The 23441-nt window shown below is 52.5% G+C and overlaps 1 protein-coding gene across 1 annotated transcript in view; it reads right to left on the bottom strand.

Moving 5' to 3' along the window:
* The window catches only part of COQ8A (coenzyme Q8A), a 38348-nt gene extending 16962 nt beyond the window's left edge, over window positions 1-21386 (bottom strand). Inside the window, exons 1-2 of the mRNA XM_037138817.2 lie at window positions 21279-21386; window positions 95-280 (exon numbers count right to left, since the gene is read on the bottom strand). Coding sequence (XP_036994712.2) covers window positions 95-271 — 177 coding nt within the window. The 5' untranslated portion in view covers window positions 272-280; window positions 21279-21386. The remainder of the gene's footprint in view (window positions 1-94; window positions 281-21278) is intronic.
* Window positions 21387-23441: the final 2055 nt, after the last annotated feature.

Here is a 23441-nt window from a genome sequence, read left to right as displayed (position 1 = left end):
GCAAGGAGACCAGCCGCCCTGCCATGTCCTGGTCTCACCTAGAAGTCCGAGCGTGCCCCCTCCCACGGGCGCCCCTCCTGGACCGCCCGCTCACCTGCGCCATTCCCAAGACCACGCCGATCTGCTCCGCAGCTGTGGACTGGAGGGCCCTGGCCGCCACGAGGAGCTCCCCGCCGAGGCCCAGGTGCTGCAGGTGGGTCTCCACGGCCGCCTGGGCCAGCTTGGCGAGGCCTTTGACCAACATGATGGCGTCCCCCAACATGGCAGCCATCCCTCAGGGCTGGAAGAGAGCAGGCTGAGTCAGGGCGGGGGCGCCACACCTCACACGGGGTCACGCGCACACCAATCAATTCCACCCTAAACTCTGGGCAGAGGGTGACTGGTTTCTGCTGCCCTACCACCCTTCTGATCCAGGCTGACAGAGAAAAGAGAGAAAGTAAGGGCCCAGGGTTCAAGGTCAGCCCGGGGCACGCCCCTACACTGGAGGGCCCTGAATGCAAGGATCCAAGGGGTCAGGGCTGCGCACCGGCATATTCTCACTGGTCTCACAGCCACCCGATGCCACACCGGATGGCACAGAGAGGTGAAGTGATCTGCCCACGGTCTCCCTGCCACCAAGCGGCAGAACCGGACTTGAATCAGAAATGCCCGAGTCCGGCATTCTTTCCCCTGGACCACACCGTAGGCTGCAGCGGGCGCACTTGTTCCCAAAACAGTTCCCTGCGGGCCCAGGGCCCCGTCCCCAACCCATCAGGGGCTGCCTGTCCCTGCCCGGACACCACTAGACACACAGAGAGAGCCCCTCCCACCGAGCTCAACTATTTACCAACGTTTTCAAACTGCAGTCCAGCATTAAAAACAGCAGGACGTGAATAGAAAAGGAAGCACCCGAGGCTCCGTGGGTAGAGTGCCTTACGAAACATGTTTCCCTGTGCGTGAGCACACGTGAGCTTCTCGGTCCCTTTTTTCTCTACCAGGTCACAGTCTAAAAAACTGTGTTTCTTAATGTAGGTCAGGAAAGCCAGGGCGCACAGTGGTGCCTCGCAGGGCGGGGAGCGTGCTGCCGATCACCTGTGTTTCTTAACAGCTGCTAGGGGTGTGTGCTGGGAGGGGCAAGGCAAGGTCCTGCTAACAAACTGGGGCTGAAGAAAAGCCACAAGGAGGAAAGGAACAGCGGGGTACCCCACGGAAGATGCGCTCTGGATGCCGCAGGGAAGAACTGGAGTCTGCTGAGAGCCTCGGAGAGGAGATGGGAACCAGCGAGGAGGGGGGCACGGGAGGCACTGCAGGCCGGGAGCGGCGTGAGCAAACACACAGAGGCTGAGAAGGGCCGGGCGCACCTGGATGCAGGGCGTGCACCAACGAGAGGCAGAGGGCCGTCCACCTGGTGGATTCCCTCTGCTCATCGCACTAATTGACAGAGGAACGTACTGGAAGGTCAGGTAACAGCGCTGACTAGGGCCTCAGCCAGAACCCTGGCGAGCTCTGAAGGTGGCGGACAGGCTCGCTCCCACCTGTCTGTCACTGGGGAGCACCCAGGTCAGCCCAGAATCCCTGAAGGAGGCAGCCCTGCTCCTGCTGAGCAGACCCTGCTTCCGCCAGACCAACAGACGTTGCTCAGAAACAGCCGGTCACCCGTGAGCGTGTGGATTCACATGCCTGTCTCAGAGCCCCGGCCGGCGCCACACTCCTCGGACAAAAGTATTTACCTAATGATCCGGGCCCAGACCGGAACCTCCCACGCGCTGCTCTGCTCAGTACACAGTGCCTCCTTCACACTCTGATCAATAGCAGGTTTAGTGTGGATTGGTTTGGTTTTGCAAAGGAGTGTCTGCCCGCAAAAAAGCAGGGGCAGAGAAGGGGAGCATCTGCCAAAGGAAGTATCTTTTCAGAGCCTCTCACCTCCTAGTTTTCAGAGACTGGGTCCCATAAATCCTACTTCTCAGGCCCAAACCCCAGCGTGACTCGGGATCCAGCTACTGGAACTGGGGTGTAGACCCCACCTGGGAACACACAAGGAGCAGGCGCCCGGCTGCAGCAGGAGGCCTTTTCGTCATGACCTCAAACGACACTGAAAGCTCCCAAACACGGTTACTACACAAATTAAAAATCTTATCCTCACCACGATTCCATCCATAAGCATTAGAGCCCTCACTTCACCCTGATTCCTCCTGCTGGCCCTCGAACAGGCTTTCAGGGCCTGGCCTGGGAGTAACACAGGCGGGGAGGGTTCAGGCTCTGCCTACCTGGCAGCGTGTGTCCCAGGGGCCTTGGTGCCCACCTGCTCTCCTGGAGCAGGGAAAACCCGAAGCGCAGGGTGAGCACGAACGGTGGCAGTGCAGGACGAGTGATCACACTGGGGAGCGCCCACGAGGCACCAGCACCTCCCGGGACTCTGGGCCAGCCTGTGCAGGTCCAGGAGGAGCCTGCCCTCGGCCCGGGGTGCTCCCAGCTGTGGTGCACGCACGCACATCTACCATGGGCACGGACGCCAGCGAGACGGCCAGAGGCCAACCGAGGCTCTCATGCCAGCATCAGGAGGTGGCTGACCAGTGGAAAAGCCTGTCAAAGAGCCCGGACACAGGGTCCCAGCTCCGCCACTTCTGCTGACCCTGAGCGTGCAACGCGCCTCTTCACGCCTTTCAGTAAGAGGGCACCTTCACTGGCTTGCCAGGCTGTCTCTTGTCCTGACATGCTAAGTGCTGTAAAGGAAGTAAATAAACATGTTGTCTTGAGAGAGAGCACAGCAGAACACGTGCAGCTCGCCAGTCCCCAGGGACAGAACCTGGGACAGACGCACCAGTGTGTCCCCGGACGGGGGAGTCCTCAAGCTCTGAGAGGAGGTTTTCCTGCCGGCCCTTCGCTCCCTGACCTCCCCCAGATTCTGTCTCACCTCTGGTGGAGAAAAGACTCACAAGGTGCTGCCCACGTAGCCAGACACAATCATGTGCGGCAGCAAGAAAACGAGTTGGGTTCTTGCTACAAAATAAATAGAAGAGGCAATTCTGAGCGGCATAAAGCAAAGGAAGGCATCACATGCTTTTCCACTGAGGACCCACACGGGATACTTATTTTGCAGGGAGGGTTCCCATACACACCCCCAAATCCCCCCTTCACAACCAGAACTCACTCTCTGTCACTTGTCTGTCCTCACAGGTGACAGCAAGCCAGAAACAGCGTGTGAATTTACTAACCCATTGTTCAGTCCCCTCTGTGGCCATGCAGTGGGGCCTGGTAAACCAGCTGCCATGCAAGCAAAGCGGTGGCATTTGCACCTCTGAAGCCAGCTGCCCCCCTCTGGCCTCTTCCCACCCTGAGCTGCCCCCACAGCCTTGGGGTGGCTGCTGCAGAGCCATAAGCTGCACAGAAAGGCCTTTGTCGTGAGGAATGTGTGAAGCCCACGGAGCAGCTTTCTCCTGAGCAGGCTTTGCCCAGTGGCATGTGGCATGAACGTCACCACAATGTCCAATGGGCATCGAGCCAGCCTGTCCAAAACTGATCTCACCAGTCCCACCACACCCTCCCTGGGCTCCCCGGGCAGTGAAAGCACCATGCACTTCTTTCCAACCCTCCCCTCCCCGAGTCTACCTGCAATGCCCTCAGCAGCTGCCCCCAAGTAGTCTCTCTGCCCAGCCCCGCCCACTGCTGTCCTCTGCCCTTGCCACTGCTACAGCAGTCACTTCAAAAGGAAAGTCCTACCAAACCACCTCCAGGCTTCTTGACCTCTCTGAGATTCCTAAGAGGCTGGAAGAACCTCCAGGACCTAGCCCACCCCTGCCTCCCCAGCCTCATCCTGCCATGTTTGATCCACTAACTGTGCTCCAGCTGGGCCACCCCAGCTCTGCTGCAGGCCTCTGCACCGGAACACACGGGCTTTCCTCTCCACTGAGTCTCAGCTCCAACATCGCCTCTTCGGGGAAGCCCTCCTCAACATACCCCACCCCTAAACCCTATCCATGTCCCCCTAAGGCACCCTGTTTTTACCCCATCCTAGCAGTGACTGTTCCAAATCTGCTGCGTTACTATCTTTCTCCCAGACCAAAGGGCAAGGACCACTCCAGCCTTCCACACCCTGTATCTCAGCACCTAGGACTGTGCTCAACACAGAGCGGGCAGGCAACATACCTCTTAGAAGAAAGGAACTCAAGGACTTCCACCAAGATGGAGGTGTAGGTGGAAGCACTGCGCCTTTTCGCACAACTAAGTTTAAAAACAACAAAGTTTTGGCAACAAAAACGCAGCCAAACCACAGAAAATTGAACTACATGGAAGTCTGACAACAACAAACCGTTCAGCCAAACCAGTAAGAGGGGCAGAGCCAGCAGCAGAGCGGGGTTGGGCAGGAAAGATCCACCAAACCGACCCGGATGCGCTACCCAGGCACGCAGGCAACCGTGGGTGGATCCCAGGTGTGGAGAAGTGGGCAGACCCACTGAGGGTACAAGGCGGTGCACCCACTAAGGGCTGACCAAGGTCACACATTCACATGCAGATAAACCCGGGAAGGAGCGAGCAGTGAGATGAACCACACAGGCCCCAGCAGCAGGAAGCAGCAGAGGGGACCACCACTGTCCCTCTCTGACCCCGCCCCCACGTACAGCGTCACAAACCAGCGACCTGGTTGGCCCTTTCTGACCACGCCCCCACATACAGCGTCATAAACCAGCGACCTGGGTAGCCCCACCCTGGTGAACACCTAAGGCTCCGCTCCTCATACATAACAGGCACGAACAGATCAAAACATGGCTCAAGACGAACTCAGAGCCCCAGAGCCAATAAATCTAAGCAATGAAGAAATAGCCAAACTTTCAGATGCACAGTTCAAAACAATGTTGATCAGTATGCTTACAGAACAGGTTGATTTTAGTCACAAATCAGAGGAACATATGAAGGCTAAACTAATTGAAATGAAGGGAAATGCACAGGAAACCAATAGTAATGGAAAGGAAACTGGGACTCAGATCAAGGGAGTGGACCAGAAGGAGGAAAAAAATGACCAAACAGAAAAGGATGAAGAAACAACAATTCAAAAAAATGAGGAGAGGCTTAGGAACCTCCAGGGCATCTTTAAATGCTCCAACATCTGAATTATGGGGGTACCAGAAGGGGAACAGGAACAGCCACCAGTGGAAAACTTATTTGAACAAATAATAAAGGAGAACTCCCCCAATCTGGCAAAGGAAATAGACTTCCAGGAAATCCAGGAAGCTCAGAGAGTCCCAAAGAAGTTGGACCCAAGAAGGAACACACCAAGGCACATCATCATTACATCACCCAAGATTAAAATGAAGGAGAGAATTCTAGAAGCAGCAAGAGATAAGGGGACAGTCAACTACAAAGGAGTTCCCATCAGACTGTCAGCTGATTTCTCAAAAGAGACCTTACAGGCAAGAAGGGGCTGGAAAGAAGTATTCCAAGTCATGTAAACCAAAGACCTACACCCAAGATTGATCTATCCAGCAAAGCTTTCATTTAGAATGGAAGGGCAGATAAAGGGCTTCTCAGATAAGATCAAATTCAAGTTCATCAACACCAAGCCCTTATTATATGAAATGTTAAAGGGACTTACCTAAGAAAAAGAAAATAAAAAAGATGAACAGTGAAAGGACAGCAAACTCACAGTTAGTAACAACCACACCTAAAACAAAAGCAAACTAAGAGGACAGCTAGATCAGGAGCAGAACCGTAGAAATGAAGATCACATGGAGGGTTAGCAACAGGGGAGTGGGAGAAGGAGAAGGGGGAAGAAGGTACAGAAAATAAGTAGCATAGATGGTAGGTAGAAAATAGATAGGGGGAGGGCAAGAATAGTAGGGGAGACATAGAATCTAAAGAACTTGAGACACGTGGTCATAAACTAAAGGGGGATGGTGGGGGAGGGGGTGTGCAGGGTGGAGGGGAATGAAGAGGGGAAATAGAACAACTGTAATGGTATAATCGATAAAATATATTTAAAAAAAAAAAAGAAAGGAACTCAGCTGGCCTCTCCGAGGTAGGAGAAAGCCTGCCATTTCTAGGACTAGCTCTACCTGCCTGCAGCTTTTAATCTGCACGGAAAATCAAAGGCCTCGCAGGAGCCAGGTCAGAGGCAGGGTTCTCACGCTTTAGTGGGCATGAGAATCACCCGGAGGACTTGTTAGAGCACTGGTTCTGGGCCCCACCCCCCATTTCTGACCCTGTAGGTCTGGTATGGGGCCTGAAAACCTGCATTGCTAACCAGTTCCCAGGGGCTGCTGTCGCTGATGGCCCTGGGAACGGCCCCTGAGAAGGCTGTTCTGCAGGAAGGGGGAAGAGAGCATGGGGACCCCCACCCGAGCCCAGGCAGGACACGTAACCAGAAGCCCTTTACTGAAAGTTCCTTCCTGCTACCCCTCCCCAGAAGTCTGGCTTTGCCCTTAAGTAGAAGCCTTCCACCTGCCCCTTCCTTTCCCATTCCCAGTCAAGAAACTGAAAACAGACATGAAAAATGAACGAGCTTGAAGACAATGACCCACGCAGCCAGCCACCAAGGGACCGGGAAGACAGTCACTGCCGGCATCCTTCAGAAAGGACTGTTTGATGATTTCAGGAGGCCTTGGGTAGGGGCTCCCAGCGGCCTTCTGCCCCACCCCCAAGTCGAGAACAATCTTTTTGGGGCATGAACATTCTCCATTTCTAGCCTGCACAGGCCCTCAAAAGTTCCTTTACCTGCTTGAAATTTTTCTCTACCCTTAGAACAAATGAAACACCAACTGACAGTTTCCTCCAGGGAATCAAGAATGTATGTGTTAAGGAAAAGATGTAGACATCTGAACCGATCCATAAATCTCGATAGATGTGCTCTTCACCTTGGCCTCTAAAAATCACTCAAACATCCCAGGCAACTCCCAGCCTCTTATCTAGTGAGGTCTAGCCTCCAGAACTCTGTCAGCAAGTTCAGAAATATCCAAATATGCTATCAGTTTTCAAAGGCAACTCGGGACACAAAGAAGAACCCAGGGGAAGGGACAGAAAAACACCCCCCAGGGTTCCGTCCGTCTGTCAGCCCCAGCCCAGGCCTGGCGAGTCAGGTCTTCCCAACGGGAGCCGGCCCACCAGAGCCACTCACTGCCCACAGGGCGGGAAGGCCCCAAACCTGCCTGCCTACAGGAAGTCCTCCTTCCCCATCTGCTCCCCAGGCCACCCTGCCTGATAGTTCTCCAAGAATCCTGACAACATCTGTCAAACTGCATTTCCTTTTAAAAAGTATGTATGATAATTTAGTGACAAGAACGTAAATCACAACACTAAGATGATGTAAATAGTGGTATAGCCATAGGGTCAAATGGTATGTGGTCATTTAAATGACGCTGTGAGAATGTTTACTGACAAATAGGAAGGTGTATTATATATTCCCACATGAAAAAAAAAGCAGATTAAAAACAGTATCATCCTTCCTCTTGGAGCAGGTGGGGAGGGGAGGGAGGGGGGAGGAAGAGGGTGGTGGATAGAGAGTGCATGCCAGTCAGTGGTTTTCTCTGGGTGGTGGTCATGGTACAACCTTTTTACTTTCTTCATTTTCTTTATTTCTATTTTCTAAAATTTTCTACAAAGAATATGCACTACTTACTAACAGAAAATATCTAAAATAATCTTGAATATTAAAATTAAAAAAAACCAGCAAACACACGTGTGTGTAATTTTAAGAAACTGTTCTACGCCCTAAGTATCTGCTCCAGAAGGAATGGGCAGAGGGTTAGAGAGCGGATCAGAGCGCTATAAATAATGCCTCTCCACACCCGCGTTTGGCCACCGCACACCAGCAGAAGACAACTGTCCCTAACAGGCCACCAGGCGATGGAACACAGCCCCTTGCTCTGGGGCAAAAGGCCCAACTGCTCGTCTCAGTAAGCAGTGGGAGAACCGCCGGGCATGGGCGGCAGGTCTAGGCCCAGTGCTGGGCCCTGTGTCAAACGACAAGTAATTAATGGGAAATCCCCCCACCCCCAAGAAAAGTACGGGCCCTCCTTCAGAACAATGTAGCAAGTACAGCGACCACATTCTTCTGCGCCGAAAGTTAAGACAGGTACCGTGACTGGTGCCCTTCCAGGTCAGTCAGCGAACCAGGACCACCTGTCAAGTCCAGCCCTGCTCATTCATTTATGTATTGTCTACATTTCATTTATTTACATATGTATTGTCTATGGTTATTTGGGGGTTTTATTTTATTTTTTTTTTTACTATAACACCTCAGTTGAATATCTGCAAAAGAGACCTAGAAAATCCACACAGCCTAAAATATTTACTATCTGGCCCTTTATAGAAGAAAGTTCGTTGACCCTGTTCTAGGACAACAGAGAAAAATACAACCAGAACTGCCCAGGGAAATCTGGAAGGCCACCAGAGTTGCATCGGAACAGCCCAGCAAGGCTGGGACCTCCGTCACAGCTCTGCCCTCATCCCCAGATGGACCCGCCTCACCAGACACAGAGCTACCTGCCCCCGGAGGCTTCCGTACCGGAGGCTTCCGTACCGGAGCCCGACAAGGACAGGGGCTCTGTGCTACCCACCTTTTTACTCCACCGCCCAGCTCAGGGTGGCCCCTAAATGCTGCTCATGAAGGGGTCAGATCTGGGGGCTACAGGGGGTGCCGACTTCCTTAAAATCTCCACTTCCTCCTGCTGTTTCAGGAAGCTCACGGCCATTCCCTTGCCTCACTCTAAACTGACACATGCCACTGTCATCAGCCCATATATGCACCCACCACCTAACCAGTCCTTCATCCCTGCACTTCCGCTGTGTCACTAACAAGAGTCCCCCAGCCACAGCAGCACCAGGAGTGTGCAGTCCCCACAACTCAGGTTTGGCTCAGAGGCACAGGCAGGCAGGGCCCTACCTTGCTGCCTCCACCGTTAAGTCCCACACAGGGCCCCTGCTGCAAGGTGCGGAGGCCTCCAGGGGAGCCACACGGCTCGCCTGCCTGCCCTGGTCCACATACGGACCCCGCACGGGTCTGAAATAAAGCCCATGGACGACCCAGTGGAGTCCTGCCTTGTAAGGGAAGAAGTTAGTTTCTGGGACTCCAGATGTCTTATAGGTTAATACAATTTCATGTTCCTATAAAAGCTGCTACCGCACTACTGGGGTTTTTCTTAAAACTGTTTAAAAACTACGCCGTTCTGTGCTAACATACAAGAGCCTCTTGGACAGCAGACACTCGGACACTCTCCCCACATTGAATTTAATCAGTTCCCCAAATGCTTTTATTTTGTGAGAAGTAGACCAGCATGGGGTTGGTAATAACCGCAGCAGCTATTATTTATCATAAGTTTATTGAAACAGTCAAGATGCTCTAGAGTTAGTTCCCTGCATTCAAATCCTGACTCTGCTGCTGACCTAAGTCAAGTGATTTAATCTGACCTTTGTGTCTCGGTGTCTTCATCTATTTTCAAAAGTAGTGCATTTTATATTCCATCTAACAGTACTACAAGTGCCTGGCACACAGTAGGTGCTCAAAACTATAAGCTGATAAGATTACTATTATTATAACGACCACAAAGACACTGAATGAGGTTCAGATTCGGGGAGACCAGAGAGAGCACGAATGGCATCAGTATGCACAGTCCCTTCACTCGTTCCTATCCCAGCACTCAGGCCTGGCAGGGCGTCACGTCCGACACACAGGCAGGGCACCAGTGTGGCTCATCTGTGCCGGGGAGTGAGGCATCACTGGGGAGAGGCCGTCCAGCGTGCTGGCGGCCTGCTTGAAACACCTAGAAACGAGCAGAACATAAATACCACTGGTATTCCTTCCCATGGTTGATACCACGCAGAAGAGAAAATAGCACGGAAGGCTTCCTTCAGTGGGGCGAGAGGTTCCCCTCTGACCACCATGAGCTCTCTGTCTCCAAGCCACAGCACACTATGCCCCTAGATTAATCGTCCCCAAATTCATTTCATCATGCTAAGCCGTCACTCAAATGGCCCCCAGCTGTCTCCAGAAAAACGCCAAACCCTGGGCCTGAGGTTGGAGGTATTGACCCGGTCAACAGGAGGTCGGGCCCGGGCCTCCTGTCCAGCCTCTGCTTACACCTGTGGGTGCTGCTCCAATCCCCCCGGCAAGCAGGCCTGCCCCCCACACCCAACTTCCACCCAGCAGCCGTGCAGAGAGGCCAGCCCCGCCTGTGAGAGGCTGGCGCGGGGCCTGGGAATCAGCTCTGCCTCCACCAGCCCCCAGCCTGCTCCAGACCTGCTCCTGAACCACCCTGTAACCTGTTTCCTCACCTGGAGATTACGGCATAAATGCGTACTATGTCCCCTCTAAGTAGGCAGTGGAAGTACTTGGAAATGTGTGAACATACCGTGTACATCCGAGGACGTTATTTCTGATCAGGCCCCGACTTGACTCTCAGTTCTTAGGAATGTCAGTCTTGCCGTCAGCTGATCCGAATCTCCCAGTGCTGGCCGGCTCCCGCCCCGTGCTTATCAGTGGCACGTGCACCTCTCGCATCTTCAACTAAACTATTAGCTCCTAGTGGGAGGTTCCCGTCTCAGACACCTGACTCTTTCCTCACTTTCCCCCACCCACAGACTGACCCTGATCACATAAACAACAAGTGTGATCTGGGCTGTCAAAAAGGAAGGTGAATAAGGACCTATCCCTTGGTGGGGAACCCTGGAGCTGGAGCTGAGGGATCTCTGTTAAAGTGAAATGAGAAATTTAAAGGGTCGTGTTTAAATTTGGCCAAAATCCTGTGGCTGGCAGTGGTAGGCTGTGAATAATGTCGGCCCAGAGATGTTCACGCCCTAATCCCTGCAACTGGTGAATGAATACGTTACCTTGGTGGTAAAAGGGACTTTGCAGATAGGAGTAAATTAAAGATCTTGAGATGCGGGGATTATTCGTAGGTACTTATGAGAGGAGGCGGGAAGGTCAGAATCAGAAGACGGGAGAGAAGCTGAGGTTGGAGGGACGCAATAGTGAGGAAGGAGCCACGGCCAAGAGATTCAGGCCACTTCCAATGCAAGGGGAAGGGTCCTGCCCTGGAGCTTGCAAAAAGAACTGGCCCAGCTGACACCTTGATTTTAGCCCAGGAAGACCCACTTTGGACTTCTGACCTACAGAATTGTAAAGTAATAAACTTGTGTTTTAAGCCACTAGGCTCACGGTAATTTGTTACAGCAGCAACTGGAAACTAATATGGTGGCTATTTTTTAAAAGGTAAACCACTGGGTTGGGAAGAAAGTTGGTATTCTGGAAGCACTTCCAGATCGCCTTTCGAAAATAACTTAGTTTGGCCACCACCACCACTGCTCAGACAGTACTGAGTGCCAACCGAGTGCCAGGTGCTGTGCCAGGGGCTGGAGTATCCGTGGTCTGCTCAGAACGTTCTATTCTTGTTCTTGATGACAGAGCCCTGCTGGCGGCGTTCAGTGCGAACAGGCCCCATTTTCTGCAAGCCTCCCTTCCAAGCTGAGTTCGACTTTCAAACCATTACGGAGCATTTATTACATGCCAGGCACTGGGCACAGGCTGTACCACAATGTCCAGGTCGGTGTCCCCACCCTGAAAACGCCATCTTCTGAGTTTTCACATTCTTAATTTTTCAAAGCATGCTCATTTCAGATTGAATGGTTGCATGAAACAGTACTAGTAACAAGAGCAGCTATGTTATTATTCCCACTGTGTGCCGGTCACTTCATGTAACTCCTAATCCCGAGACAACCCTGTGAGGTATTATTATCCCCCTTTTTTATGTGTCATTTTTTCAATATACTTTATTGACTATGCTATTACAGTTGGTCCCATTTCCCCCATTTTATTCCCCTCTACCCTGCACATCCCCTCCCACCTGCATTCCCCCCCTTTAGTTCATGTCCATGGGTCATAGATGTAAGTTCTTTGGCTTCTACATTTCCCATACTACTCTTGCCCTTCCCCTGTGTATTTTCTACCTACCATTTATGCTACTTATTCTCTGTACCTTTTCCCCCTCTCTCCCTGTCCCACTCACCCACTGATAACCCTCCATGGGATCTCCATTTCTGTGATTCTGTTTCTGTTCTAGTTGTTTGCTTAGTTTGTTTTTGTGTTTATTTTTTAGGTTTAGTTGTTAATAACTGTGAGTTTGTTGTCATTTTACTGTTCATATTTTTATCTTCTCTTTCTTAGATAAGTCCCTTTAACATTTCATATAATAAGGGCTGGATGATAATGAACTCCCTTAACTTGACCTTATATGGAAAGCACTTTCTCTGCCCTTCCATTCTAAATGGAAGCTTTGCTAGATACAGTCATCTTGGTTGTAGGTCCTTGCCTTTCATGATTTCAAATACTTCTTTCCAGCTCCTTCATGCTTATAAGGTTTCTTTTGAGAAATCAGCTGACAGTCTAATGGGAACTCCTTTGTAGGTAGCTGTCTCCTTTTCTCTTGCTGCTTTTAAGATTCTCACCTTAACTTGAATCTTAGGTAATGTAATTATGATATGCCTTGTTGTGTGCTTCTTTGGGTCCAACTTCTTTGGGACGCTCTGAGCTTCCTAGACTTCCCAGAAGTCTATTTCCTTTGCCATATTGGGGAAGTTCTCCTTCATTATTTGTTCAAATAAGTTTTCAATTTCTTGCTCTTTCTCTTCTCCTTCTGGCACTCCTATGATTCAGGTGTTGGAATGTTTAAAGTTGTCCCAGAGGTTCCTAAGCCTCTTCTCATTTTCCTGAGTTCTTGTTTCTTCATTCTGTTCTGACTGAATGTTTCTTTCTTCCTTCTGGTCAAAACCGTTGATTTGAGCCCTGGTTTCCTTCCTGTCATTTTTGGTGCCCTGTACATTTTCCTTTATTTTACTTTTCATAGCCTTCATTATTTCCCTTTGTGACCATATTCAACCAATTCTATGAGATTACCAGTGTTTTGAACTGTACATCTAATAGGTTGGCTATCTCTTCACTGCTTAGTTGTATTTTTTCCGAAGTTTTGATCTGTTTTTTCATTTAGGCTTTTTTTTTTGGGGGGGGGGTCGTCTCTGCGTGCCTGTTATGTAGCGAGGGGCGGAGTCTTAGGTGTTCATAGGACCATGCAATCCACGTGGCTGCGTTGTGACGGTGTATGTGAAGGAGGGGTTCTAGAGGGAACAATGGCACTTGCTCCACTCTCTGCCGGTTTTCAGTCCCTTCCCCCACTGCCCACAAGCACAGTGGGCCCTTCTGGTGCTGATTCCTGGGTGGGCAAGTTTGGGTACTTTCTGGACCCTCTGGGTTTCTCCAATGGACTCTCCTATGAGGCTTGGAGTTTCTCCCGCTGCCGCCACAACCCCCACAGGTGTTTTCAGTCAGAGGTTTGAGGCTTTATTTGTCCTCATTGGGTCCCTGGGTTGCATGGTCTGTCTTGCTCCCAAGTTCCTCCCAGTTAATCAGCATATGGATGCGGGACCGCCCAGTCTGCCAGCCACAGCCTGGCCTCGGGTCCTCTCCACCCCACTGCCTGTCTCCACCCATCCTACCGGTCTGGATCAATGTTTTTTCTTTAACTCCCTGGTTGTTGGACCTCCATACAGTTTGATTTTCTGGCAGTTCTGGTTGCTTTCTGATTTTAAATTTGTTGATGTCCTTCTTTTGGTTGCGTGAGCAGGCACGGTGTGTCTACCTACACCTCCACCTTGGCCAGAAGTTCTATTGTCCCCATTTTCTGATGAGATAAAACTCAGCCAGGTGAAGAAATTTCTAAATCCCAAAGCTTTCAGGTGCTGGCCTACGCCTGCCTGTCTGATGCCAGGCTCAAGTCCTTTCCTCTTACTGCCTAGGAAGCTAAGAGATAAGGAACATGTCCCCAGGTCAATAACATTTTTTAAATCAATACCCAGTCTCCTTGACACAGCAAAGTCTATGCCCTGAAAAGGGTGTGCACCTGGCTGCAAAAAATTATGAGTCATAAAAGGCCTGGAGCTGGCTGGGCTCTCAAAGGCCACCTGTCCTAACTCCCTTCTCTGGAAAGCTCCTTAGCTACCAGAGCTCCTAGAGAGGGGGGAACTCTCCTACCCCGTTCTGGATTCCCCACGGGGTCTGGCGCTGTGCCTCACCCACTCCAGGTGTTTAATACCCAAGTGCATACAGGGTGCTCCCCAGCTTATGGAGCTCTCCCATCTAGAATCCAGAACCAGAGACACACCCACGGGTATGCAGCATCAGGGAAATGTGGCTTCTGTCCATGACCACTGTGAGATGCCCCGCCCCTCTGGGGGTCCTGCCCCTCCAGGCACAGTCACAGACAGCAGCTGCAGCGCCCCTGTTTTAACAGGTGGGAGCAGAAGAGAGAGGAGTGGAGGAGGAGTGACTTCCATAGGAGCAGGGCCAGGGCGGTTGGGAGCCGGCTCGCACACTCAGGCACCAGGACTGGGGGCGCCACACAGGATGGGGCACTTCTACTGCTTCCGCTGCGCCGCTCCACTCACTTATGAGAGGACTGAGAGGGAAGGGGGGAAGGCGGCGGGCCTGGCCCATCAACAGTGTGCTCCATGCAGGCTTGAGCAGGAAACACAGCAGGCCTGGCCCCTGGTAGGACGGTGCCCAGCCCTTTGCTTTCCCAAATGCTGGCTGTAAACGTGTTCCAGAGCAAGAGCCACACACTTTTGCCTTTGAATCTTAGAAAGATATATTTTGCTCCAGCGCCTGTCAAACAGTAACCACCTGTGGTCACAGTGCAGTCTATTCTTACTTTCACCCTCCTCCGAGCCAGGATCGGTGCCAAAGAGAAAACATGCCAGGCAGAGAACAAACAGCAGGCCTGACCTAGGCTCTGGACTTTAACTTAAAAGCTGTGTGTGTGTGTGTGTGTGTGTGTGTGTGTGTATGTGTGTGTCTATGAACAGTCCCCAGGACCTCTCGTACATCCCAGCAGATGGCAGGAATGTTGCCACCAGACCCTCTAGAGTCATGTGATGAGGGCTGATGGGATGAACGGCAAGGCCTGGGTTCCGGGCCTCCTTTGGGCAGCAGCCACGTGTGCCCTCGGGCACACCAGCTCTCCTCTCTGACCCGCATTTCCTCAGTGCCTCAGGTGTGCAATGAGGTGACTGACCTGGATGATCGCCCATTCCCAGGAATTAGCACGCTGCCATTTATCCCTTGAGTGCAGAAGGTTGACAAGGAGAGCATAGCACAGGGCTGTTCTGAAAACTGGGGTTTAACGGTGGTCTAGAGAGAATAATGCTCAGAGGAATTCAAGTACTGACCCTTCTAGACATTCTAGAAAATAGAAGCGGGGAGGGCAGAGCCTGCTTCTCCTAGGCAGAGAAGTGGAGGCCATGCAGCAACTCTTAGGGAGCACAGCTCCGGGGAAGTCCCCAGGGGCGGTGCACAGGCAGCGATGGAGGAAGGGGCTGGCCGCTCCTCACCCAACCAGGAGATACCTCCCTCCTTCTCCTCCACACTCACACTGGCTCACCTACTGGGAACAGTCACCTCCTCAGCGGCTGGCAGAACAGGGCCTCAAGGACACCTAAGGCAGGACACCAGCCTGGCTTTCTCTTTGAGCACCGCGCCCAGCCCGCCTGCCCCACTCACACCAATCAGAGGGCCGCACGCTCTAGAGCTGAGCTCTTTGTTTCCCTCCAAAACAGAGGCAATCAGATATGAGCACCCTCAGACCCTGGCCCCGCAACGCATGCCACCCCCAGGCTCCCCTCCCCTGTCCCATCTCCTCCCCACACTGACCACAGCCTCCTTCTCCCTCCTCCACCAGGACCTTGCTTGCCCCTCCTCTGTGTTTTTCTTGTTCTCAATTTCTCTTTCCACCTCGTCCCCTACAAGCCCACGAACCTCCTCTTAGGTTTCCCACACCAAATACATGGTCCGGCACAAACAACACCCCTCTTTGATTACAAACTCTTTTCTTACAAAATCATAAGCATATAATTCTGTAACATAACAATATCACACTCAAGCACACCATAGGACATTTTAGGTAAAATGTTCAAGTTAAAACTGTAAATTTTTCCACCCATATTATTACCCCCAGCAACCACACTCAAGCAGGCCTCACTCCTGCCGGACCCTGCGTAAGAAAACTCCCGTTGACCCTCGCTTTTCCCTCCTTCGGCCTCGTCCTAGCCAACGCCTCCAAGGCCAGAGTGTACTTCTCACCTTTCCTTCTCCCCCAGCACATGCTGTCTGGCCCCACCTGTAGCCCTCCTCTCTGTGACACTCATGACAGCCACCTGATGGCTCAGTACACCTGAGGCCACCCCAACACTGCCTTCCTCAGCATTTCCTGTGGGCCCCACACATTCCCCTAAAAGCCTCTGCTTGGTTCTCATGACTTATTCTCACCGCTCATCTCAGCATCCTTCACCAGCCCCTCTTCTCCCACCTGCTGCACAGCAGAGTCCTGACCTCCCTGCTTATCTACACTGTCCCCCGGGCTGCGTCAGCCTCTCCAGAGGCCGACAGCGTCCCCAAGTCCATGCAGGCCACCTCAACCACTGAACCGATTCTGGAACAAATCCAGTTTATGCACCCGCCACATCACCCCTCAAAGTCCCACAGGCACCCCCAAGGATGGCGCCCAGGAGAATGTGGGAGGTGGTGGAATGTTCTATACCTTTACTGTGGTGATGGTTACATGACTACACGCATTTGCCAGACGACACAAGCTCACACTAGAAAGGGTGAGTTTGCTGAACGCAATTATGTCTTAATTAAAAAGCATGGGAAAGAGTTCCACAGCCGCCTCAGGCCCTACCTGTCTAAAACCAACATCACCACTTTTCCCCAGAACAGCTCCTCCTCCTGCACCTCTGTTTCCAGTAGTGACACCAACCCCCCTGCCACACGCCCCCCAAAAAGCTCCTCCCCACAACTAGAACTCTCAGCTGGGTGGCCAACCGGCCACAGCCCAGAAACACTACCTGCACAGATTTACACTCTCTTCAATCTGTGCCCTGCATTCTACCTCCTCGCCCACCACCTGGGACTCAGGCCGCCCTGACTTCTCACAAAGTGCCTCCCTGGGCTCCCTCCTTGTCCACCCTGACCTGCCTTCGACACTCTGCACACTCGTGCCGGCCAAGTGCCCTCCCCGCAGCAGTGCCTAGGGGGCAGGCCAGGCCTTTACAAACCCTGCTTGGGCCTCAGCTCTGGGGCCTTTCTCTCCCACGGAAACCTCACTCATCCTTCAGGCTCCAGCACCCCAGCCTCCCAGTGTAGCAGGCTGCTTCCCTAGCCCTTTTCCATCAGAATCAGCGGCACTCCACCTGGTTTCCCACAGCGGAGAACCTGTGCAGTCAGTCTGCCCTACAATCTTGCCGCCTCCCGGGCCGACAGTGCACTTACCGGGGCAGGCAGCCACCTCCCTCGCTCTCCCAGAGCCCTCCACGCAGCAGCTGCACTGGTGAGTGAGTGGTGGGTGCTCAGGAAGTACTTTCTAGTCTCCCAGGCCGACAGTGCACTTACTGGGGCAGGCAGCCGCCTCCCTCTCTCTCCCAGAGCCCTCCACACAGCAGCTGCACTGGTGAGTGAGTAGCTGCACTGGTAATGTTTAGCCTACAGTTTAGTTCAGACCAGAAAGTGCTTCCTGAGCCACTTTCTGGTCTGAACTAAACTGTAGGCTGAACATTACCAGGAAGGATACTGTGCCGAGCCCGCCTGTTCCCTGACCCCACTGAGCTAAACTCACAGTCAGAAGCACAGCTGGCAGCAATGCTGCTCAGAATGACCTAAACCGCTCAGGGAAGATCATACAGGCTGCTTCGCCCCAACTTGCCCCAGAGTCCGCCCCCCCCCACTGCTCCCCTCATACCCCCTACCCTCCAGCCAGACTGCACACACCCCTGCACCAGGCACTCACCCACCCCATTGCCTCTGTTCAAAGAGCCTGCTGCCTGGACCAGTGCTACTCAGAGTGGCCCTTGGACTGGACTGCCATCCTCAATAACAGGAATAAGCATTTAGAAACCTTTACAGCGATTTACCCTTGTCATGAAGCTCTTCCTGGGTCTTCAAAAGCACTGGTCTGTAACGAATTGGGAAAAGAATAAAACCTGCTCCTTCACCACAGGGAATCTGGGAAACACTGTCCCCTCACCCCCACCCCTCAACTCCCGCCTCTTCCTGCTGAAATCCCTCTCCTCCTCAAAAGCCCAACTCCGTGCCTTCGCTTCCCAGAAGCCTTCGCAGTCCCCATCGGCTAGAAGTGGTCTGACCCAAAGCCCCTCGTCCCAACCACACGAAGAGCAGTGAGGTGGCATCTGCACACCGCTTCTGAAAACTGCCTGTGGCCAGGGACCCCAGCCCTGCTCATTTTTACATTCCCGACGCCAGGTTCAGGCAGCTGTGTGGTCAAGGGGGAGTAAATCACCAGATCCACAATCTCAGAGTCGGCTTTGCCTCAGGGGCAGGGTGTGGGGGGCACCAACCCTTAGGGCACAAAGGGATTTCCCAGGTTTGGGCCGCTCGCCATCTCCCTCAGCCTACACAGGGACAGGAGGGCCTGAAACGAAGCCAGTCAATGGCTCTCGAGACAAGAACTCAGTCATTATTCAACCACAACAGATCCCACAATATCCTGAAATTGGAGGGAAAACACCCCACGCACACACTAGAAACCAATCACACCCAAGTATAAAGAATAAAGAGATTCTCAGGGTCATTTTCAACTGTCAATATTCTGTGGGGCTCTGACCTCAAAACTAAGGGTGTAGGGCTCAGGAGCCTGTAATCACACCATAAACGATGTGCTCGTGAACAGACCGATGGACAGCCACTCGGGTTTGCAAAGTGCAGAGAGATGCCCCTTCTCAGATGCCACCAGCAGACCCTACCCCTGCCACAGCCGAGGCGGGGCCGCGCACTCCCCACTCCCCCTGGCTCTCCTCTCCTGGCCGCTGTAGAGCAGGAATGCTGGGACTATTTCGAGATGCCACTGTCAGATCAAGACAACGCTCTATCTAAATATTCCCGTCTAATTCTGCACACAGCTCTTGTTACAACTGACAAAGATAATGACACAGTGTCCGTGGCTCTTGACGGAAAATTATCCTGCCAAGTTTGGAGCTTCCCAATAAGGGACTTCTCTAAACTCTCTGAGAAAAGAGGAGTGACCTCCCAGTCCATATTCTTTTCTACAGACAACAAAGGCACCCAACAGACCCCCTAACTAAGCCAGGAATGTTACGGGAAAATCCTGATACGTCCACCACAGGGTGGACAACACGAAAGGGAAACTCGTGGTAGGCACTTGGAATGCTTTTTCCTGCCCTGCACAGTAATCGCTGCTTTTCAGTTTTTGTGCAGCCCATTCGTTTAGGGCTTTGAAGTTTGGGGCATAAGTTCTGCGTCATACTGAAGACAAACTCTGGACTCAGAATTAAAGCATCTTTCTCTGCACGAAAAGAAAAGCCTCACTGTCTTTCACACTGATGCTTCGATCAGCTATACAAGAACTGCACCAGTGCACTCTGGGGTAGCCTCTCCCATGCAGGGGCACATGCACGTAAACAGTCCTACCTATTTACCATGCAGGTAAATAGACCTACACGTATGTTTGAAATGTGGCCAGAGACTACCTCCCTGCAGATGCAAGCCTGTCGCCCTGCCATATCACAAGATACAAGGGATGTCTCCCCCCAAAGCCAAGATGTGTAAAACATCACCTTGGAAGAGCCACCTGCGGATAACTGAGTTGGCCTTTCTGCCAGCATTCAGACAGCTTAAACTTGTTTGCTCAATATTTGACAACTGCCACATGGGTATTTCATATGCATATCCCCATGGTCTTGCAAAATCCCCAAAGATAGAAACCACCAGTTTTCTGCTTCTTTTGCACTCCAGGCCCAGCCAGTCACTGCCGTGCATGCAGCAGGCACAGTAAAAACCCGTGGGTTCTACCTTCCTCTTCTCTTCTACTCCCCCCGGTGTGGAGGGGTGGGGGTTCTCCTTTAAAGCCCAATCTCCATGGTTTAGAGCAGGAGGATACAACACTATCCTGTTCCCTGTTACTCATGGTAAGTCTCAGGGGGCCTCTGGAACGCCTGGGAATACTCTGGTTCAGTTTTACCTCAGTGGTTCTCAACCTAGAGCAATTTTTGTCCTGTAGGAGGTATTTTTGGTTGTCATGACTAGTGAGCTAGGGACCACTGGCATCCAACAGACACAGGCCAGGGATGCTGCCACATGTCCTCTAATGCACATTTCAGCCTCCCCACAGCAAAGAACTGCCGGGTCCAAAATGTCACTAGTTTAAAGGATAAGAAAACCCTGTCTTAAGTGACATACAGGGAAATGCTCATAGCACTCGGTTCGCCTTTCCTGAGTTGCCTGAGGCCATGGCAAGAATTATAACAATGCTGCATCGTCTGCATGATTTGGAAGGCTGAACAAAACGCCCAAAGTCATGGCCAGAGTCTTAAAGATAATGCTCCCCTGAACCACCAGCACCCCTTTGTCTCTTCTCAGGAGCAAGGCCCGCCTCCCATGATGACCCACCCATCCACAGTGACAACTGGCAGGCTGGCATTAATGCACACTCAAATCCCTTGGCAGCACAGTAGGCCTGGCATGCCCAGCTCTTTCTTCAGTCTTGGCCCGACTGAGCAGTGAGGGTGGACAAGTTTCCAACAGGCTGCACATGGGTCTCTCGCCCTTCAGGAGGCTGCCATCTCTTACCCAAACAGGCACTCCAAGCATCCAGTCCTGCCCCTGAAATATTGTCCCCCCACCCCCACCCCCAAGGCATATGCAAGAACTAGCCTGGGAGCAGGCCAGAGCAAGGCACGAGTTTAGGCAATTAAGCCCAAACCACTCACAAGACCCCCAATGTGTTCGAGAAGCAGAGGAAGGACCACAAGGGCCCCTCTTCCCAACGTTGCCCAAAATCCCGACCTGTGAAACCCTGTTGGCTCAAGTCAAGAGAATCCAAGTTCTGGCACAAATTGGAAGCCTGGGGCAGTCAGAGCCGCAGAAACAGTGCAAAGAGGTCTGGGAATGAAGAGAAATATTATCACGAGAAAGCGAGGCAGGAAGCTGTCTTTGTGACTAAGAGAAGCGGCGTCTGACAGCCAGTCGCGGAGGTTGCAAGGTGCCTTCAAGAACCCGAGGCTCGGCCGGAGCCCTGGTCCGCTCTCAGCGGCAGGCCCAGAGGGTCGAGGAGGGCACAGGGGTGAGCGACATCTGCAGGGCCCCCACCCCTCATCCTGAGATCACGGCCAGTTAAAGTCTCGAACGGGAAGCCGTGCTGTCATTAAGAGGACGCAAGAACTGCCCAGGTGGGTCACAGCCCGTCTCTGCCCGAAGGCAGACGGGTGCGTGAGCACGCGGTGGGCGACAGCCTTACCCCGGGGCAGGAAGCTGGGCCTCGGTCACCTTCGCGCCGCCTCCGCGAGTGCCCCACAGCCAGCGACTGACACGCGCTCGGGATCTGTTTACCAACTCGCCCGCGCCCGGAGACTTAGCGCCGGGTGCCCCGGCTGCCCCGCCCCGCGGGCTGCTCCCATTGGCTACGCAGCCGTAGCAGGTCGAACGCTGTAGGGAGCGGAGGAGCGTGCTCGATCCGTGCTCTCGCCAGCAACCAATCAGAGCCGAGGGCGGAGAGAGAACAGCCAATGGGAGGCTTCTCCAGCGCGCCTGGCCCTTTCCGTCTTTCCTTCTCTGCCCTTTCCCCTAGTTAGGAAAGCTCTGGTTTAAGGCCGGGCGGTGGGCGAGGGGGAGGTGGGCGAGGTGGGCTTGCGCGCTTGCGGCCCAACAAGAACTGGTCCTTCCTCGGAGGCGAAGCCACGGATGAGGTTGCAATGGCCAATGTTTTGCCGTCCACTCCTTGCGGTGCTCGCCCGGCCTCAGATCGGGCCTGGAAGGGATGCGATGGAAGGAAAAGACGGGACTGTGGGGGGCCCCGACTTGAGGACCGGGCGTAGCCTGTACGGTGCCAGTCTGGATGTGTCCCTAGGGCCCCTCCCAGTTTCACCACAGGGCGCTTGCTGAAGGGGAAAGTGCTTAGGTGTCCGGCCCCACCTACTTATCCTTTCTCCCTGGCTAACCGTGTTGTCTTTCTACGGGCGCCGTCCCCAAAACCGGAAGCATGTGAGCCTGAGCGCTGCCGCCGGTACCTTCAAATCGGGGTGTCGGGGTGGTGGCCCACAGAGCGTGCAGCTCCCGGCTGGGTTCAGACCACCCGAGTCGTTGGTCCTTGCCTGCCAAGTCTCCTCGCTGAGGGTACGGCCGGGAGACAGGCCAGCACGTGGAAAGAGTGGAACCGCGCGCGGCCCACGCAGTCCCGCGCGGGCTCCTTGAGGGCGCCCCCGAGCGTGAGAAGCCCTCTGAGACGCAGAACCACCTTGAAGGAACTGCTTCCCTCCACCAACATTTGTCCCAGATCATTCCTCTCTTTAACCAGAGAATTCGGATCCAAGCCAAGGTGTGCCTGACAGTTTCCCCTCTGGTGATTCCCAAAGGCGGGTCTGCAGCTCTGTCCAAGGTTGTTACTGGAGCGTGCGGAAAAAAGGAAAAACAAGAACAATTTGGTGAGTTTTTCATAAAGCCGTTCAAGCCAAAGGATTGTCCTTGCTTCTGAGACTGTTTTTTTGGATTTAACGTTTAACTTTGGGGAAACTCGTTTATTTTAATATTAGAAAAATTAAAAGCTGTTCTATGTTGATGCCTGAAATGGGGGGAGGTGGGAGTTCATTACACAGGCACACCTCCCAGAGGTTGTGGTTGGCTTCCAGACCACTGAAAATTAAGCAAATGTCAAAATAAAGTGAGCTGTGCATTTTTTGTTTCTTTGTGGATATAAAAGTTATGCTTATACTATATTATAGTCTGTGTGCAATAGCATTTTGTCTAAAAATACAATGTACATGCCTTAATTAAACAGTACTTTATTTCTAAAAATGCCAACCATCAGCTGAGATTGCAGCAATTCAGTCACATCTTCAGGTTCCTCCACTTCTAGTTCTAGCTCTCTTGCTATTTCCCCCACATCTGCAGTTACCCCCTCCACTGAAGTCCTGAATTCGTCTGAGTCATTCATATGGATTGGAATCAGCTTCCAAATTCCTGTTAACATTGGTGTGTTGACCTCTTCCAATGAATCATGAGTGTTACTTTTTTTAAAGGCTGACAATTTTTAAAAGATTTTTATTTATTTATTTTTAGAGAGGGGGGAAGGGAAGGAGAAAGAGAGAAACATCAATGTGTGGTTGCCTCTGGCGCACCCCATACTGGGGACCTGGCCTTCAACCCAGGCATGTGCCACTGATACAGGGTGCAGCCAACAGGGGGGCCCCAAATAGGGATTTGGAATGGGGTCCAGAACTCAGTGTGTCCAGGAAATATTAGAAATATATACAGATGTCCTTACCCCTTCCCCCAACAGGTGTGAGTTGGGGGAAGGGACACATGGAGCTGTAACATGCAGAGCTGTGTTGTACAGCAACAGCTTTGCAGCTAACTTCTGGCCTGGTCATTTAACATATCTATAGCCTTTAACTGGTTTCATAGA

The sequence above is a fragment of the Artibeus jamaicensis genome, unplaced genomic scaffold, assembly GCF_021234435.1.
Source record: "Artibeus jamaicensis isolate MK-2021 breed Jamaican fruit bat unplaced genomic scaffold, CSHL_Jam_final scaffold_754, whole genome shotgun sequence".
Classification (NCBI taxonomy): domain Eukaryota; kingdom Metazoa; phylum Chordata; class Mammalia; order Chiroptera; family Phyllostomidae; genus Artibeus; species Artibeus jamaicensis.
The sequence above is the reverse complement of the archived record's forward strand: the minus strand, read 5'-3'. Positions and strand labels throughout refer to the sequence as shown.